This window comes from Thalassophryne amazonica, chromosome 17 (assembly GCF_902500255.1).
Source record: "Thalassophryne amazonica chromosome 17, fThaAma1.1, whole genome shotgun sequence".
NCBI lineage: Eukaryota > Metazoa > Chordata > Actinopteri > Batrachoidiformes > Batrachoididae > Thalassophryne > Thalassophryne amazonica.
The window spans coordinates 36,326,364-36,342,668 of record NC_047119.1 but is presented as its reverse complement, the minus strand read 5'-3'; the positions used below and the strand labels follow the sequence as shown (position 1 = coordinate 36,342,668).

Genomic DNA, 16,305 nt, shown 5'->3' with positions numbered 1-16,305 from the left:
TGGTCACAAATTGAGCTTTACGGGCGATGCGTTAGCGGAGCCGTAAAACGGCTATTTGCGATAATATAACAGCATGAATGTCCGCAAATCATCAGACACAAGGGGGCTATTCCCCTTCTAATTCAATTCCATCGTTTGCGCGGTTTAGGTAATTCGGTCGGTGAGGTTTACCGTCGAGCCGAAACAGCATCGCTCCAACAGCGGTCAGGGCGCGGAGTAATCCATCAAACGTGAAAATCCAACATATGTAATTCTGTATCAGAATCCACATCGGTACTTTTGTATGGTATCTTAAATTCACCCATTTCGGTGGCGTCGTCTTCGTCAGTACGTGATTTTCTTTTGCTCTCAGCTAACAGCTAGCAGCGCGTGTTCTATCGAATTGTGCATCTCGTCGCATAAATCAACAGTTTCGCATCCCAGCAATACTGCATATGCGTGCGCAGTTGCGTCCTTCGCGGGATGATATTCGACAGGAATGACATCTGGTCAGGAACACCAGCAACCAACTACTAGTCATTACCAATCAGAGTGGGTGTTTTACATAACAAGAGTCAAGTGGTCACTACGCTGTCAGCTAGGAGTGGCCAAATAAACAAGAGGTCTGCTTTGTGTTGTGTGGGCCGCTGAAGAGGAGGTACTGCTGGCCACCACCACCAGAGGGCGCCCTGCCTGGAGTGCGGGCTCCAGGCACCAGAGGGCGCTGCCGCCTTATGGGAGTAGCCTGGGTGACAGCTGTCACCCATCACCAGACTCAGCTGTTCCACTCAGCACAGAGGTATATCAGGAGGACGGCGTCTCCACCTCAGTGCCGAGATATCGCCTTACGTTGAGGTAACGTTCTCTGCACTAATATTCTGATTAACTGGCTAAAAGATTTGTTAAACCTTTGCAGGACAGCTGCTTATTGTGAGCTAAATTGCTTGGAGAAGTACTCACCTTTCTGCAGTATTGACGTGAGGTGGAGTCAGCTTCTTCCCTCTCTGTGTACTGGGTGCAGCCGCATCCACACCTGTGTGTTTGTTCTCTTGCCAGCAGTACCGGATCCGACGAGCGGAGGCAGTGGCCACCTGGGAATTCGGGACTTGGCGGTTCCAGTATTTCCAGGGTTCGGTGGCAGGGGAAATCTGGGTGGTTCCGGCTCGACTTGGACGGACGTCTCCTACCTTCGAGCCTGCCCACACGACACCAGTGGAATTCGGTGCAAACCCAAATTGTCAATTGTTGTATTGGTTGTGCATTTTCACGACAGTAAAACTTGTTATTTACTTTCTCCATTGTCCGTTCATTGCGCCCCCTGTTGTGGGTCCGTGTTCCAACACTTTCACAACACTTTGCTGAGTAATGCTACATGATGACTACCAATCCGAGTGACGGCAGCAAGGTGTTTATGTTTAAACCATAAAGTTATGATCCTTTGTCATAAGGGTTTGACAATGAAAATGTTAGGAATCATTCCATGTATTGGTATACTTATTTGTATTGGAAACTGTTTTACTCCCTAATATCCGTATCAACCCCCAAAAAATCCATATGGGTCTGGCTCTTAATTTTTACACACTGTAATGAACACTGAAATAGAATAACTTCATTGGCTCATTATTGGTGTACTGAGACTTTTGTTGCAGCTTTATACTATACACAGTAAAATCACCAGTATAAAGGCAACACTGTTCATGTCAGTGTTGCTTTTACACTGGGGATTTAACTGTGTATACATTTTAAACTTCTCTGCATTAGAAGAGCATAATAAAATGTGTACGTGGCCTCTATGCACTCTGCTGTTTGTAGCCTCAGGAGGTGCAACGCACAGATGTTTTTGAAAATGACTCTGCATACATGTATGACCTGTGTTACAGTAATAGGCATTTTCTTCTTTTATTGTCTAATAATTTGTAGTTTAATTGATTTTTCATTCATCTTTTTAGTTTTGTTGTTGATATGATATGCTACCAAAGAGAGAAAAAAGTAAGGCGATATTGTTGCGGGGATGGAAAAGCACATTGATGTTAATTATGTTAAAGAGATTGTGCCTGAATATTCAAGTGTTTGCAAATTGTTTTGCACATCAAACCAAATTCTAATTCACCACTTTTATGTTTTAAGTGATGAGAGGTGGATCAGGGCTTATGGAACGCAGAGACTGAGGCATTTTTGTCTTTGCATTCAGTTATGTTCTGTTATTGAGGCTGAACCAAGTTTAAATTAAACAGTTTTATCTCAAACAGAAGAAAATGTATCACTTTAAAGTTATGTGATTTGTGCTCTAGTGTTTGTTTGTGCTTTTTAATCCACATACTCAATTTTGTCTGTGCTCTGCACAGATTGCCTTATTTCACTGAATATCAAGGCAATTTTGTAAAGGTTGTGCTTGTTGACATTCAGTCCGTGCTTTCTGACCACTGTGTGAGATCAGGTCATTCTTACTCCTGAAATTATGTAATTTTGAAGCAATCCTTTAGCCGAGAGAAACTCTTGAAATACATCCAGTCTGTGATGTAAGAATTTTAAGTTATACAAATGTTAAAGTGACTCCTTTTTAAAGCCATTTAGGGGCTTTTACGTTTTAAAAAAATTGATAGTTTTATCAAATGATTTAAATATACTAAGTGGCCAGTTGACTTCTCAGTGGGCTGGAGCTCAATACCCATTGGACAAAATACGGTATCACAATTCACTGAGGAGCTACAGCTATCTGAGCTTGCACAGAGACGAGCTTTCTGCTGCAGTTAATATACGTGACACTGGAACCAGCAGAAAGTTTTTTGACCAAGTTCAATCCCAGACAATCTGCATAACTGTAACAATCGTCTACTGTGACATCATCACTAATGGCCACTTTTAGATGACAGATTTTGCCCTGAATCACGGTACCAAAAAGAAAGAAGTACGATGGCAGTGCGTCCGAAAAGTATTCAGTGCTTCACTTTTTCCACATTTTGTTATGTTACAGCCTTATTCCAAAGTGAATTCATTTTTTCCCATCAAAATTCTACTCACAACACCCCATAATGACAACACGAAAAAAAATTTTTTTTTCCTTTTGAAATTTTTGCACATTTATTAAAAAACTAATCACATGTACATTAGTATTCAGACCCTGTACTCAATACTTTGTTGAGGCACCTTTGGCAGAAATTACAGCCTCAGGTTTTCTTGAATATGATGCCACAAGCTTGGTGCTCTTATGTCATTGTGCAGCTTTGCCCATTCCTCTTTGCAGCACCTCTCAAGCTCCAACAGGTTGGATGGGGAGTGTCGGTGCACAGACATTTTCAGATCTCTCCAAAGCTGTTCAATCAGATTCAGGTCTGGGCTCTGGCTGGGCCACTCAAGGTAATTCAAAGTTGTTCTGAAATCACTTCTTTGATATCTTGGCTGTGCGCTTAGGATGACTGTCCTGCTGAAAGATGAACCATCACCCAGTCTGAGGTCAAGAGCGCTCTGGAGCACATTTTCATCCAGGATGGCTCTGTACATTGCTGCATTCATCTTTCCCTCAATCCTGACTAGTCTCCTAGTTCCTGCTGCTGAAAAACATCCCCACAGCGTGATGCTGCCACCACCATGCTTCACTGTAGGGATGGTGTCTAGTTTCCTTCAAACATGATGTCTGGCATTCACACCAAAGAGTTCAATGTTTATTTCATCAGACCAGAGAATTTTGTTTCTCATGGTCTGAGAGTCCTTCAGGTGTTTTTGGCAAACTCCAGACAGGCTGCCATGTGCCTTTTACTAAGGAGTGGCTTCTGTCTGGCCACTCTACCATACAAGACTAATTAGTGGATTTCTGCAGAAATGGTTATCCTTCTGGAAGGTTCTCCTCTCTCCACAGAGAAATGCTGGAGCTCTGACAGTGGCCATCGGGTTCTTGGTCACCTCCCTGACTAAGGCCCTTCTCCCCCGATCCCTCAGTTTAGATGGACGGGCAGCTCTAGGAAGTGTCCTGGTGGATCCGAACTTCTTCCATTTATGGATGATGGAGACCACTGTGCTTATTGGGACTTTCCAAATAGCAGAAATGTTTCTGTACTCTTCCCTAGATTTGTGCCTTGACACAATCCTGTCTCGGAGGTCTACAGACAATTCCTTTGACTTCTTGCTTGGTTTGTGCTCTGACATGCACTGTCAACTGTAGGACTGTATGGGCAATTGTCAAGTTTTATCAGACTGTTGCAATGAGGAGGTTGTATAGTGTGCTGAACGTCTTTTTTTTTTTTTTTTTTTGCTGTCATGGAGGTCGGAATGATGGAGTGACAGTAGAGACATTTTGTTTGTGTTCTTTTAGATAATTGGGAGTACTTGTTAACAGAAACAGTGAGGGACATTAATTTGTCTTTGCACACTGATAAAATAGTCTCACATGTATTGTTAGTCACTTATTTCCAGTCAAACAAAAGGTCACGTTTCTGAACTCTTCACAATTCTCAGTGATGATGTTGAGTAAAGTTTCTTTGAGTGTGAAAACACAACCTGCTGGTTTTGTTATTTTTCCAAATATGTGTAATGAAAAGTCAAATAATGAAGCACAGCCTGAGAGAGCTCAAAGCACACGTTTGCATCTTTAATTAGATTTCCAGTGAAATGCTTTTTGTTGTTGTGATTTTCTTTTCTTTTCTTTTCTTTTTTTTTTTTTGCTGAAGTAGAGGAAAACAAGAAAGCTCTCTCTAACTCCTGAGTCCGAGTGTTCTTCACATCATGGCGTTGATCAAACAGTTCTACCCCATTAAATTCAAACAAAACAATTAATTGCCAGTAATTTTCAAATGGACGGAATCCTTTATATGGCGAAAACCAACATGTAGAATTTCCATTTCAAAGAAAATGACCTCTTGAATCCTTGCTTAGCTTTGAATTAAGTCAGCAGCTGTTTGGGTCTACATGTTTGACATTCTGGCAGTTTACTGCTTCTGCTGGATTTCAGACGGCACCGTGATGAGACTGAAACAGGGACTGCACAACACAGGCTGAGAGAGCACTGTAGGCCTGCAGTGCAACGCCAGAGGGGCAGAAGCAAATTAAAATCAGACTACAGGTGGAGACGGAGAGCTCAAGACACAGGTGGACTTTCAACACAATGCTGTAAATATCAACACATCCACACAAAAATCTACTCTTATGAGCATGTCTTTGCATTGCAGGGCAAAGTGCGTTCGATTACAGAAACATTCTTTCACGAAAAACGCCCTGCGTACACACTAACCCTAACCCTAAGCCTAAGGGAGCTGCCTGCAGCCCATTCACATCGGTGAACACCGCAGTGACTGGTGTGGCGTCCCACCAGGGATGCACCGCAGCGATCCATCAAGCGCGACACAAAGTCTGCATGTAGCCTGCTGTGATTGGCTGTGTGACAGTATGATGTCTTAAAACACTGAGAAATTTTAAGAAAAGGTACGTTTATTATTTTATTATTATTTTAATATTTTTATTAAATTTCTTTGTTTTTAACATAATTTATTATTTTATAAAGTGATTGTTAATTCTGTAAGCGGGGATAAAGTGTTAGTAAATCAGTACAAAATGTCATTTAATGAAGCAGATATACCAAATATTCTCTGGTGATTTATGATTTAATTTACAACCCCAATTCCAATGAAGTTGGGACGTTGTGTAAAATGTAAATAAAAAAGAATACAATGATTTGCAAATCCTCTTCAACCCATATTCAGTTGAATTCACCACAAAGACAAGATATTTAATGTTCAAACTGATAAACTTTATTGTTTTTGTGCAAATATTTGCTCATTTTGAAATGGATGCCTGCAATACGTTTCAAAAAGCTGGGACAGTGGTATGTTTACCGCTGTGTTACATCACCTTACCTTCTAACAACACTCAATAAGCGTTTGGGAACTGAGGACACTCATTGTTGAAGCTTTGTAGGTTGAATTCTTTCCCATTCTTGCTTGATGTACAACTTCAGTTGTTCAACAGTCCGGGTCTCCATTGTCGTATTTTGCAATTCATAATGCGCCACACATTTTCAGTGGGTGACAAGTCTGGATTGCAGGCAGGCCAGTCTAGTACCCACACTGTTTTACTACGAAGCCACGCTGTTGTAACACATGCAGAATGTGGCTTGGCATTGTCTTGCTGAAATAAGCAGGGACGTCCCTGAAAAAGATGCTGCTTGGATGGCAGCATGTGTTGCTGCAAAACCTGGATGTACCTTTCAGCATTGATGGTGCCATCACAGATGTGTAAGGTGCCCGTGCCATGGACACTAACACACCCCCATACCATCACAGATGTTGGCTTTTGAACTTTGTGCTGGTAACAATCTGGATGGTCTTTTTCCTCTTTTGTCTGGAGGACACAACGTCCATGATTTCCAGAAACGTGGACTCATCAGACCACAGCACAATTTTCCACTTTGCATCTGTCCATTTCAAATGAGCTTGGGCCCAGAGAAGGCTGCAGCATTTCTGGATGTTGCTGATGTATGGCTTTCACTTTGCATGACAGAGTTTTAACTTGCACTTGTAGATGTAGCGACGAACTGTGTTAACTGACAATGGTTTTCTGAAGTGTTCCTGAGCCCACGTGAAAGATCCTTTACATAATGATGATGGTTTTTAATGCATTACCTCCTGAGGGATCGAAGGTCATGGGTATTCAATGTTGGTTTTCGGCTTTGCCGCTTACGTGTAGAAAATTCTCCAGATTCTCTGAATCTGTTGTGTGGGCCGCTGAAGAGGAGGTACTGCTGGCCCACCACCACCAGAGGGCGCCCTGCCTGGTGTGCGGGCTCCAGGCACCAGAGGGCGCTACCGCATCATGGGAGTAATCTGGGTGACAGCTGTCACCCATCACCAAACACAGCTGTTTCTACTCAGCACTGAGGTATATCAGGAGGACGGGGTCTCCACCTCAGTGCCGAGATATCGCCTAAGACCAAGGTAACATTCTCTGCAGCATATTCTGTGATTGATAAACTTGTTAAACCTTTCAGGACTGGTGACTACTGAGACCCTCCTGCTTTGGATAAGTACTCACCTTCCTGCTGAACTTTGCCAAGAGGTGGAGGCGGCTTCTCCCCTCTCTGTACTGGGTGCGTTCATCCACTCCTGTGTGTTCTTGCTCTCTCCTGCCAGCAGTACCGGATCCGACGAGCGGAGGCAGTGGCCACCTGGGAATTCGGGACTTGGCGGTTCCAGTATTTCCGGGGTTCGGTGGCAGTGGAGATCTGGGTGGTTCCGGTTCGACTGAGACGGACGTCTCCTATCTTCGAGCCTGCCCACACGACACCAGCGGATTCGACCCTAAACATTGTGTTTGTTATACTACTCGTGCTTGTTTCAGTAGTAAATCTTGTTTTTTACTTCCTCCATTGTCCATTCATTGCGCCCCCTGTTGTGGGTCCGTGTTCCTACACTTTCACAACAGGATATCTCGGCCAGCGTCATGGATCCCGAGGGGCGTCAACCGGCTGTTGAACGGCCAATGGAAGACCAAGGCGCAGCGGAGGCTTCGGGAGGGGTAATCGGTGAGTTGCAGCGGATCCTCACCGCTTTCACCTCTCGGATCGATTTAATGACCGAGCAGCACGTTCTCCTAAACCACAAGTGGAGGCACGCCCTTCGGGCGCCGCTGCGGCTCTCCCTCCCGAGGACCCTGCGCGTGAAAGTGACGTTCCACTGGTCGTTCAACGGTCCCTTCCTCCGTCCCCAGAAGCTTACATAAGCCCTCCAGAACCGTACGGAGGCTGTGTGGAGACGTGCGCGGACTTTCTTATGCAGTGTTCGCTCGTCTTCGCTCAGCGTCCCGTGATGTACGCGACTGACGCTAGCAGAGTAGCTTATGTGATAAATCTGCTTCGTGGGGAGGCACGCGCTTGGGCTACAGCGCTCTGGGAGCAGAACTCACGGCTCCTTCATACTTACGATGGGTTTGTACGGGAGCTCAGAACGGTGTTCGATCATCCCAATAGAGGAGAGTCCGCTTCAACCGCACTACTGTCCATTCGACAGGGACGCCGGAGCGCAGCTGCCTATGCAGTCGCCTTCCGCATCGCGGCGGCGAGATCCGGCTGGAATAGCACTGCCCTCCGCGCTGCCTTTATAAACGGACTGTCACTGGTCCTAAAAGAGCACCTGGTGGCTAAGGACGAACCGCGGGATTTAGATGGGCTTATCGATCTAGTCATACGACTCGACAACCGGTTAGAAGAACGCCGTCGGGAACGAGGCGAAGGGCGTGGCCAGGTACGCGTCGTCCCTCTCCCTTCCGGGTCCGATCGAGCTCCGCCCTCCCCACGCTCCTCTGTTCCTGCGCTCCGTGCGCCTATGGCTCCCCCTGCTGACGAAGCTATGGACACGAGCAGGGCAACATTTAGGGCACCTGGAGCACAAAGGAGGCGGGCCCACGGAGCTTGTTATGTTTGTGGCTCGAGTGAGCATATGGCAAACGACTGCCCCGAGCGGTTAAACTCCAACGCCCGCCCCTAGAGACTGGGCCAGGGGTGGGCCAAAACATTCACGTGGGACACACCCACATTGCTACACGACTCCCAGTCACGATCCTGTTCGAGGACTCAACCCTGAAGGCCCCAGCACTGGTGGACACGGGCTCTGAGGGGAATCTGCTTGACAGTAGATGGGCCAGGGAGATAGGGCTCCCTCTGGTGGCTCTTACCTCGCCTGTGCAGGTTCGGGCACTAGATGGCTCCCTACTCCCACCAATCACGCACAAGACACCTCCAGTAACTCTGGTGGTGTCAGGTAACCACCGGGAGGTGATCGAGTTCTTTGTGACTCAGGCCACCTCCCGTGTGGTTTTAGGGTTTCCATGGATGCTTAAGCACAGTCCCCGGATTGATTGGCCGTCCGGGGTAGTGGTTCAGTGGAGCGAAACCTGCCATCGGGAGTGTCTCGGTTCCTCGGTTCCTCCCGGCTCCCAAGCTAAGGAGGAGGTCCGAGTCCCGCCCAATCTGAAGGCGGTGCCAGCGGAGTATCATGACCTCGCTGACGTGTTCAGCAAGGATCTGGCTCTCACGCTTCCTCCCCACCGTCCGTACGATTGTGCCATTGATTTGGTTCCAGGCAGTGAGTTCCCGTCCAGTAGGCTGTACAACCTCTCACGGCCGGAACGCGAATCAATGGAGACCTATATCCGGGACTCATTAGCTGCCGGATTGATCCGGAATTCCACCTCACCGATGGGCGCAGGTTTCTTTTTTGTGGGTAAAAAAGATGGCGGGCTTCGTCCATGCATTGATTACAGGGGGTTGAACGAGATCACGGTTCGCAACCGATACCCGTTGCCCTTGTTGGATTCAGTGTTCACTCCCTTGCATGGAGCCAAAATCTTCACCAAGCTGGATCTTAGAAATGCGTATCATTTGGTTCGGATTCGGAAGGGAGACGAATGGAAGACGGCATTTAACACCCCCTTAGGTCATTTTGAGTACCTGGTCATGCCGTTCGGTCTCACTAATGCTCCCGCGACTTTTCAAGCGTTGGTAAACGATGTCTTGCGGGACTTCCTGCACCGGTTCGTCTTCGTATATCTAGACGATATACTCATCTTTTCCCCGGATCCTGAGACTCATGTCCGGCATGTCCGTCAGGTTCTGCAGCGGTTGTTGGAGAACCGTCTGTTTGTGAAGGGCGAGAAGTGTGAGTTCCACCGCACTTCTTTGTCCTTCCTGGGTTTATCATCTCCTCCAACTCCGTCGCCCCGGACCCGGCCAAGGTTGCGGCGGTGAGAGATTGGCCCCAACCAACAAGCCGTAGGAAGCTGCAACAGTTCCTCGGTTTTGCTAATTTCTATAGGAGGTTCATCAAGGGCTACAGTCAGGTAGTTAGCCCCCTGACAGCCCTGACCTCTCCAAAAGTTCCCTTCACCTGGTCGGACCGGTGCGAGGCCGCGTTCAAGGAGTTGAAACAGCGCTTCTCGTCTGCACCAGTTCTGGTGCAGCCCGATCCTAGCCGCCAGTTAGTGGTTGAAGTGGATGCCTCGGACTCAGGGATAGGAGCGGTGCTCTCCCAGAGCGGGAAGACCGATGAGGTCCTTCACCCGTGTGCCTATTTTTCTCGCAGGTTGACCCCCGCTGAACGGAATTATGACGTCGGCAATCGGGAACTCCTTGCTGTGAAAGAGGCCCTCGAAGAGTGGAGACATCTGTTGGAGGGAACAGCCGTGCCATTCACGGTTTTCACTGACCATCGGAACCTGGAGTACATCAGAACCGCCAAGCGTCTGAACCCCAGGCAAGCCCGCTGGTCACTGTTCTTTGGCCGTTTTGACTTCCGGATTACCTACCGCCCCGGGACCAAGAATCAGAGATCGGATGCATTGTCCCGGGTGCACGAAGATGAGGTCAAAACGGAACCGTCGGATCCCCCGGATCCCATCATCCCGGAGTCCGCTATCGTGGCCGCCCTCACCTGGGACGTGGAGAAGACCGTCCGGGAGGCCCTGACCCGTGTCCCGGACCCCGGAAACGGACCAAAGAACAGACTGTACGTCCCACCAGAAGCTAGGGCCGCAGTCCTGGACTTCTGTCACGGTTCTAAGCTCTCCTGTCACCCAGGGGTGCGAAGGACCATGGCAGTCGTCCGGCAACGCTTCTGGTGGGCATCCCTGGAGACCGACGTCCGGGACTACGTCCAGGCCTGTACCACCTGCGCCAGGGGCAAGGCCGATCATAGAAAGACCTCAGGGCAACTACAGCCATTGCCTGTGCCTCATCGCCCCTGGTCCCACATCGGCCTGGATTTCGTCACGGGTCTCCCGCCGTCCCAGGGAAACACTGTTATCTTCACGATAGTGGACCGTTTCTCCAAGGCGGCCCACTTCGTGGCCCTCCCGAAGCTCCCTACGGCCCAGGAGACAGCGGACCTCCTGGTCCACCACGTCGTCCGTCTGCATGGCATACCATCAGACATCGTCTCCGATCGCGGTCCCCAGTTCACCTCGCATGTCTGGAGGAGCTTCTGCCGGGAACTGGGGGCCACGGTCAGCCTCTCGTCTGGGTACCATCCCCAGACCAACGGGCAGGCAGAGCGGGCGAATCAAGAACTGGAGCAGACACTTCGCTGTGTGACAGCCGCGCACCCGACGGCCTGGAGTACCCACCTGGCCTGGATCGAGTACGCCCACAACAGTCAAGTGTCATCAGCCACCGGCCTCTCCCCGTTTGAGGTGTGCTTGGGGTATCAGCCCCCCTTGTTTCCGGTGGTTGAGGGAGAGGTCGGTGTGCCCTCGGTCCAGGCCCACCTACGGAAGTGCCGTCGGGTGTGGCGGGCCGCCCGCTCTGCCTTGTTGCAGGCCCGGATGAGGGCGAAGAAACATGCAGACCGGTGACGAGCCCCGGCCCCAAGTATCGTCCTGGGCAGGAGGTCTGGTTATCCACCAAGGACATTCCCCTACAGGTTGACTCACCTAAACTGCAAGAACGATACATCGGACCGTATAAAATCCTCAAGGTCATCAACCCCGCCGCAGTGAGGCTCCAGCTTCCGGCCTCACTGCGGATCCATCCAGTTTTCCATGTTTCCCGGATCAAGCCTCTTCGCACCTCACCCCTCTGCACCCCGGGTCCGGCACCGCCTCCTGCCCGGATCATCGACGGAGCACCGGCTTGGACTGTCCGCCGGCTCCTTGACGTCCGTCGGATGGGCCGGGGTTTTCAGTATCTGGTGGACTGGGAGGGGTACGGCCCCGAGGAGCGCTCCTGGGTGAAGAAGGGCTTCATCCTGGATCCGGCCCTCCTGGCCGACTTCTACCGACGCCATCCGGACAAGCCCGGTCGTGCGCCAGGAGGCGCCCGTTGAGGGGGGGGTCCTGTTGTGTGGGCCGCTGAAGAGGAGGTACTGCTGGCCCACCACCACCAGAGGGCGCCCTGCCTGGAGTGCGGGCTCCAGGCACCAGAGGGCGCTACCGCATCATGGGAGTAATCTGGGTGACAGCTGTCACCCATCACCAAACACAGCTGTTTCTACTCAGCACCGAGGTATATCAGGAGGACGGCGTCTCCACCTCAGTGCCGAGATATCGCCTAAGACCAAGGTAACATTCTCTGCAGCATATTCTGTGATTGATAAACTTGTTAAACCTTTCAGGACTGGTGACTACTGAGACCCTCCTGCTTTGGATAAGTACTCACCTTCCTGCTGAACTTTGCCAAGAGGTGGAGGCGGCTTCTCCCCTCTCTGTACTGGGTGCGTTCATCCACTCCTGTGTGTTCTTGCTCTCTCCTGCCAGCAGTACCGGATCCGACGAGCGGAGGCAGTGGCCACCTGGGAATTCGGGACTTGGTGGTTCCAGTATTTCCGGGGTTCGGTGGCAGTGGAGATCTGGGTGGTTCCGGTTCGACTGAGACGGACGTCTCCTATCTTCGAGCCTGCCCACACGACACCAGCGGATTCGACCCTAAACATTGTGTTTGTTATACTACTCGTGCTTGTTTTCAGTAGTAAATCTTGTTTTTTACTTCCTCCATTGTCCATTCATTGCGCCCCCTGTTGTGGGTCCGTGTTCCTACACTTTCACAACAGAATCTTCTGATTATATTATGGACTGTATATGATAGAATCCCTAAATTCCTTGCAATTGAACGTTGAGAAACATTGTTCTTAATCCGTTGGACTATTTTTTCACGCAGTTGTTCACAAAGTGGTGATCCTACCCCGGACTGCAGAACAGTCGTACCAAAGCAAGAATGTGAAAGAATTCCACCTACAAAGCTTATTGAGTGTTGTTAGAAGGAAAGGTGATGTAACACAGCGGTAAACATACCACTGTCCCAGCTTTTTGAAACGTATTGCAGGCATCCATTTCAAAATGAGCAAATATTTGCACAAAAACAATAAAGTTTATCAGTTTGAACATTAAATATCTTGTCTTTGTGGTGAATTCAACTGAATATGGGTTGAAGAGGATTTGCAAATCATTGTATTATTTTTTATTTACATTTTACACAACGTCCCAACTTCATTGGAATTGGGTTTGTAATTAAACTTGCTAGAATAGGCAATTTGATGGCTTCACTTGGGAAAAGTATGCAGGGTGTTGTTGATTAGTTTCTGGTGTAATCAATTATTCAGGGCAAAAATATTCTAGCAGCTAATTGTTTTAACATTTTTATTTATGCAGTGTAGTTGGAGTTTTTGTTGTTTTTCCCATGTACACTTTGTTCATGCTCACACATGGAAGCTGCCCAGTACAACCACAGTCTGACCTGTTGGCCACTGGGCTGCTCACTGAGAGCATACAGGAATGGACTCATGCTCAAGGGCACCTTGAAGGCAATGAAGTGGGTGAAATGTCTGTTAATTTTTGTCCTGATTTGTCGACTTTTCCCCAGTCTTGGTGTTATCCAAAGGTGTGTGTGATTACCCAGCTTGGGTAACTGTGGTAGCACGATAGTCATTTTTCATACGTTGAACTATCTGACACCTGGCAGTGGCCGCCGATGGCTGGTGACAGCCTCAACTCCTGGCAGATCTGCTGCACGCAAAGAGCTCCGCTCATCAGACCTCATCGCAGCGGAGTGAGAGGTGGCGGAAACTCGTTTGGCTGCCATTAAGACAAGGTGAGGTGTGTTTGGCAGCTCGTGAGAGCAGTTGGGACTGTCCAGCGGGCGTCTGAACCTTTTGCAGAGAGCAGGGACAGTTCAATAGGTCAGCTCCAGGAGGAGGTGCAGTTTGATGGCTGTTAGATCCCTCTTGACATCATGAATCACATGGAACAGCTTTTGTGTGTATGTGGTGTTTTTTTTGTTTTTTTTTCCTTTCTTACAGAGGCAGTAAAACAGAGCAAATACACACAAAATACACCTGCATGTAATATTTAACATGGAAAGCTCAAGCACACCTCAACACTTAAAAAAAAAAAAATCTGAAACTAAAGATACATATCTAGAGGGATTAATACATTCAGTCCAAGCGATGGCGATGCAGATTACAATTTGATAGAATAGACAGATAAATTACATCATGGCAAAAAACCTGAGTATTCCAAAGTATTTTCATATGAAACTGCACAACAATGCACGTCAAAAATAAATAATGCATCATTATTATCATATAGAGTATTTTTGTCTGCATGACTAAAGCTATATATTCATGTGGATACATATACACACGACGACAGATGGATTATTATGTGTATGCATGTTCCCAGGCTCCAGGATTATCCGAGAGGTCCAGTCACAAACACAGAAACCACATTATGACAGAATGAGCTGAAGTGGTTTCTGAAGCATCAAAAAATAAGTCCTTGTAGTTTTCCGTCGTCTAAACCCACTTATTCCAGTTGAGGGTCTCTGGGTGGAGCCTATCCCAGCGGTTGTTTGGGAGAGGCGGGTTAGGCCCTGGACAGGCCTTCCAGTCTGTCGCAGGGCTGACACATAGAAAGACACATTCACACTCCTCATTGCAGTTATTGTTAAAATATTTTTTAAATTTAAATTTTGACCTTCATTTCTAGTCTGTTTTCTCTGATTTTTTTTGTAAGAATCCTATTTCTATTTTTGATCACCTTTGACCCTTGCATTAGGAATGTGGAAGGTATAGCATGGCATGACATAATCTGTCATTGGTGGTGTTGTCCTCCTCTCTTCTTTATAACTTGTGTCTCCTCCTTCTCTTGTCTTCCTTGTCCTCTCCAGCATGAAAGCAGTTATGGCTGTTGTTTATGTGTTGACGAGCGGAGCAGCGTTAAGTCATTGGATTAGTTTTAACATGTCCCTCGTGGCACTGGAGGGTTCTGCTGCACCGTTACTCAGGTTTTCCGTCACAAAAAGTCCTCATAGTCCAAGAGTTTGGAATGCTGCCGTGTCTTCCAAAGCCGGTAGAGGCGAAAGTCAAAGTACATCTCAATCATTTCTTTTCCTGCATTAGTAAATGAGACAAAGGTGATACAGAGATATTGTTGTGTCAGACATTTGAACAGAAAATTAGAGTTGGACAAAATGCACAGAGGGGCAGCTATTCCCAAACTTTGACATCTTAAAATGTTTTATCACAATTTTGTTCCTTTAGCTATGATTCCTCCACCAGTGACAATATACAATAAAATACCATGTCTTCTTACTTCTGATTATATTGTTAAAATAACCATTTGTAATTTTAAACCTTATTACAAAATTGAAAATCTATTTAATTTTGTGATTGCCTTTGAGTCTACTCAGAAGCATTGGTGGTGCTTAAACTCAGAACTGGCTTGTCAGTAGCTGAGGGTGTACCAGAGTCAATACTAAAAGTTAGCGGTTAGCTGCAGTTTTTTTTTTTTTTTCTTTCAGTTGAGTAACTTTTCACTTAGCGGATTAGCGGTTATCAAAGCTAACCTTTTACTTAGCTATGCCCACCACTGTTTATTTATAATGCAAACACCCTGTTAGTAAGCAGAAGCTAACAGGGAAATTAATATTATTGTACAAGACAAAAAGAACTCAGAGTAAACTGTTTCTTGTCACCACTGATGTGATAGAAATGTCATTAGAATTGCCCAGATACAGGGCTCACTTCAGTACGGAGCTAAATGTGCCCACGTTTACCTCATTAAATTTAAATACACTTTTTAAAATGGCCGATTATACAGTTAGCCTTACCTTAGCCTCGCTATCCCAAAAAGTACAAACACGTCAAGTACTGAGTCAGGGCTCATTCACTAATACTCAGCCACTCCTCATTCAAATCAGTGTGCTGAAGCAGCATTCAGTTGTCACATGCGTAAATGGTACCACCTTGTGGTCGTAAATGATAATGCAGCATATTTTTGACATGTTGCTTCAAAATACAAATTGCAGGACAAACCAAACAATTAATTAATTTGTTTTGTTTTTAAACAAGCACTTATATTGTCCAGAAAGTACGCTACCTAAAGTAGTGCACAAGTAAATAACTTTAATATACCAGTGTGTATTTTGGAAGACAGATTTAGTCACCAACTGTCACAATAGTTAGGATGACAAACAAGGGAAGATATGTTTGGCATGTGTTCATCAGTTGATGCGTGACATAAGTTTGTCTGCATCATAATGTTTGCGTGTTACTCTTAAAGCATGCTGGTATGTCTGTGTTTGAGTGTTTGTTTGGACCCACCCTGTGCAGAAAGCTCCAGCGGTGACTCAAACTCCACAGAATAAGGCCTCATTAGATTTTTCAGTTTCTCGAACAGCTGTTGGGCCAAGATAAGAATATAAACATGAATTAATTCCACTGCACTCGGACACGCTCTCTGCAGGGTAGAAGCATGCGGCTGCAGAAACACAATGGCTGAAGGACAACAATGAATCAAATCTGTTTGGGCCAAATAGGCACATGTACAGGTGCAAAAGAGTATTTCCTGTGTCTC

General features: G+C 47.1%; 1 protein-coding gene across 6 annotated transcripts in view; it reads right to left on the bottom strand.

The window, feature by feature from the left end:
- Positions 1–14,410: 14,410 nt before the first annotated feature.
- Positions 14,411–16,305, bottom strand: part of LOC117528937 (NMDA receptor synaptonuclear signaling and neuronal migration factor) — a 125,383-nt gene continuing 123,488 nt past the window's right edge. For all 6 annotated transcript variants that reach the window (XM_034191569.1, XM_034191568.1, XM_034191571.1 and 3 more), the window contains 2 exons: positions 16,053–16,128; positions 14,411–14,840 (listed from right to left, as the gene is read on the bottom strand). In XM_034191569.1, coding sequence (XP_034047460.1) covers positions 14,743–14,840; positions 16,053–16,128 — 174 coding nt within the window. In that variant the 3' untranslated portion in view covers positions 14,411–14,742. The remainder of the gene's footprint in view (positions 14,841–16,052; positions 16,129–16,305) is intronic.